General features: G+C 46.8%; 1 gene segment (V, D, J or C); it reads right to left on the bottom strand.

Annotated features, from left to right (window-relative positions):
- Positions 1-1,136: 1,136 nt before the first annotated feature.
- LOC111140504 lies at positions 1,137-1,570 on the bottom strand. The segment is given in 2 exon segments: positions 1,137-1,408; positions 1,525-1,570. Coding segments are annotated over 2 exon segments (318 nt in total).
- Between the last annotated feature and the right edge of the window lie 957 nt (positions 1,571-2,527).

Here is a 2,527-nt window from a genome sequence, read left to right as displayed (position 1 = left end):
AAAAAATTGAAGCAGAAGGAAAACTTCCAGACTCTTTCTATAAAGCCAACATTACCCTGATCCCCAAACCAGGCAAAGACCCTACCATAAAGCAGAATTTCAGACCAATATCCCTGATGAATATGGATTCTAAGATTCTCAACCAGATCCTGGCAAATAGGATCCAACAGCACATTAAAAAGATTATCCACCATGACCAGGTGGGATTCATCCCTGGACTACAAGGATGGTTCAACATTCGCAAATCAATCAATGTGATAGAACAAATTAATAAGAAAGTTCATCTTTTTAATAAGCTTTCTCATTGGAGGCAAAAAGCACAGCCTGGAGGCTGGGATAAGCTTCAGGTGACACCCTTTCTTGAAAATATGCATATAGATGGGCTCCTGGCTACGTCAGTCCCTGGAGCATGTAACTCTTGACCTCATGTTTCTAAGTTTGAGATCCACACTGGGTGTAGAGATTACATAAAAATAAAATCTTCAGGGAAAAAAATGAATATATATTTCCTAAAACGATATAATGTGTGCTGTCATCTGGATGGATTTGATCTTCTGTTCTATATATTTAACAAAAGAAAATGTTTTAGTAATGCTAATACTTATTAGTATTAATATACATTAATATACATTTGTTAGTATTGATATACATATCCTTCTGTATTAACATATAATAATATACATGATACATATTAGTATTAATATATTATAATGTAATATAATACATTAATATTAATATACGTGTTTAACATTTGAGAGTCTCCGTGGGTCCCATGTGTAATAAAATGACAGAGTTCCAGCAGGGCTCCCGTTCATGCCCGAATCCCTGGGAAATATGTTCTACTGCTGTCACCAGTGAAGAGATTAACCACCTCAATACATGTGTCACCACTTGGAACCTAAGGCCCTGGACCTTTTCCCAGCCCTACATTTGTCTCTGTCACCATGTTTAGTGCCTCTGGCATACATCTGACAGGAAGTCCCATGGAAGTTTCTCAATAAAAGAGGCCCAGAGACAAAGTTCGTGGTCCAAGGGGTTTTTGTCTCACTTTCTCATTGTCTGAGACACTGTGAGTAATGGTAGCTGCTCCCACCACCATGACCTGTAGCACAGTAATAGTCAGCCTCATCCTCAGGCTACAGCCCAGAGATGAGTTGAAGCCCTGCATTGGTCGAGACATCTACGGAACCAGAGAAGTGGCTGGGAATCCCAGAGCCCTGGTGCTTGCTTGAGTCTGAGTAGTAGTTCAGCAGATACCAGGGAGGGCTCCCTGGCTTTTGCTGGTACCAGTATATGTGATAGCTGCCAACACTGAAGCCGCTGCTCAGGGTGCAAGTGAGTCTGGCTGTTGTTCCAAGAGATGCAGAGAGGGATGGTTGCTGGATCATCTCAGGCTGGGACAGGGAACCTGCAAACACAGACACATCACAGTTAAGAGAAAGGTTCCAGCTGTGTTGGTATCTGAGACAGTGGAGTCTGTTTCAGACTGAGGACCCACCCTGAGGCACTGAGGACCCTCTCTACCTGTGCAGTGACAGAGGAACATGAGGAGGACAGTGGTCCAGGCCATGGTAACACAGCCCTTCTTAGGCCACAGAGGTGGGGCTGGGATGTCTCTGGCCTGTCTTATCCTCTCCCCAGGGGCCTCACAGATGACGGGCTGCTCATGCAAATGTGACCCACCCCTGACTCTCCCTCCTCTGCTTTGCAGATTTATGGCCCTTTGACAGGGACAATTCCTGATGTGCTAGTTTCTTCATGGTGGGCCAGGAGGAAGGAGGTGCTGGGACCTAACAGGCCCTGTTCCAGGGACTTATCCAGCCTCAAAGCGGATACACCTGCATTGTCCCCACTGAACACTAGGGATCCAGGCTTGAGGTCTCCTGTCAATGGAGGGCTTCCCTGCTTTGAGACCATGTCTTACAGAAACCCACCAGACACAGTTTCACCATGCCCTCTGTTGTTGTCTGGGAGAACTCTCCTATCCAACAGATGACAAACCTCTACACCTGTTTCTGTGATGCCTGTGTTCCAGCCAAATGACCCTGATTCTCTAGGGAAGGACAGAGGTCCTGGTGTGCTGTCCTTGATCAGGTTTCTTCCGTGAACTGGGGTCTAGCAGGAAGTACATGAGCAGTCCTGACCCAGGAGATCCTGTGAACCTCTGTGGAGCGGACGGCAAGATACAGGGAACAAAGAGCAGAAGGAATCTGTCCTTGCAGGAGGGCCACAGAGGAGGTGGGCTGGCTCTGGGTACTGAGCATGAACAGGAGTTTATGGAGGGGACACACACCTTCACAGAAGAGGACACCAAGTGTGAGAATGTTGGGCCCTTTCTAAACAGGACTGACCGGACTCACGGGGGCTGTGGGGACAGAGCGGTGTCTGGGTATCCAGCAGTAACAACAGAGGGGCCATCCTGTGACCTCCCCTCCATTTGCTGTGAGACCAGAAGCTGATCAGTGTTGCTCATTAGAGTATTAGCTCTGTGGGAAGCTCTAGGACAGAATTTGGGGTAGGGAGACAT

Source organism: Enhydra lutris, unplaced genomic scaffold, assembly GCF_002288905.1.
Source record: "Enhydra lutris kenyoni isolate GAN:26980312 unplaced genomic scaffold, ASM228890v2 scaffoldscaffold2038, whole genome shotgun sequence".
NCBI lineage: Eukaryota > Metazoa > Chordata > Mammalia > Carnivora > Mustelidae > Enhydra > Enhydra lutris.
The sequence above is the reverse complement of the archived record's forward strand: the minus strand, read 5'-3'. Positions and strand labels throughout refer to the sequence as shown.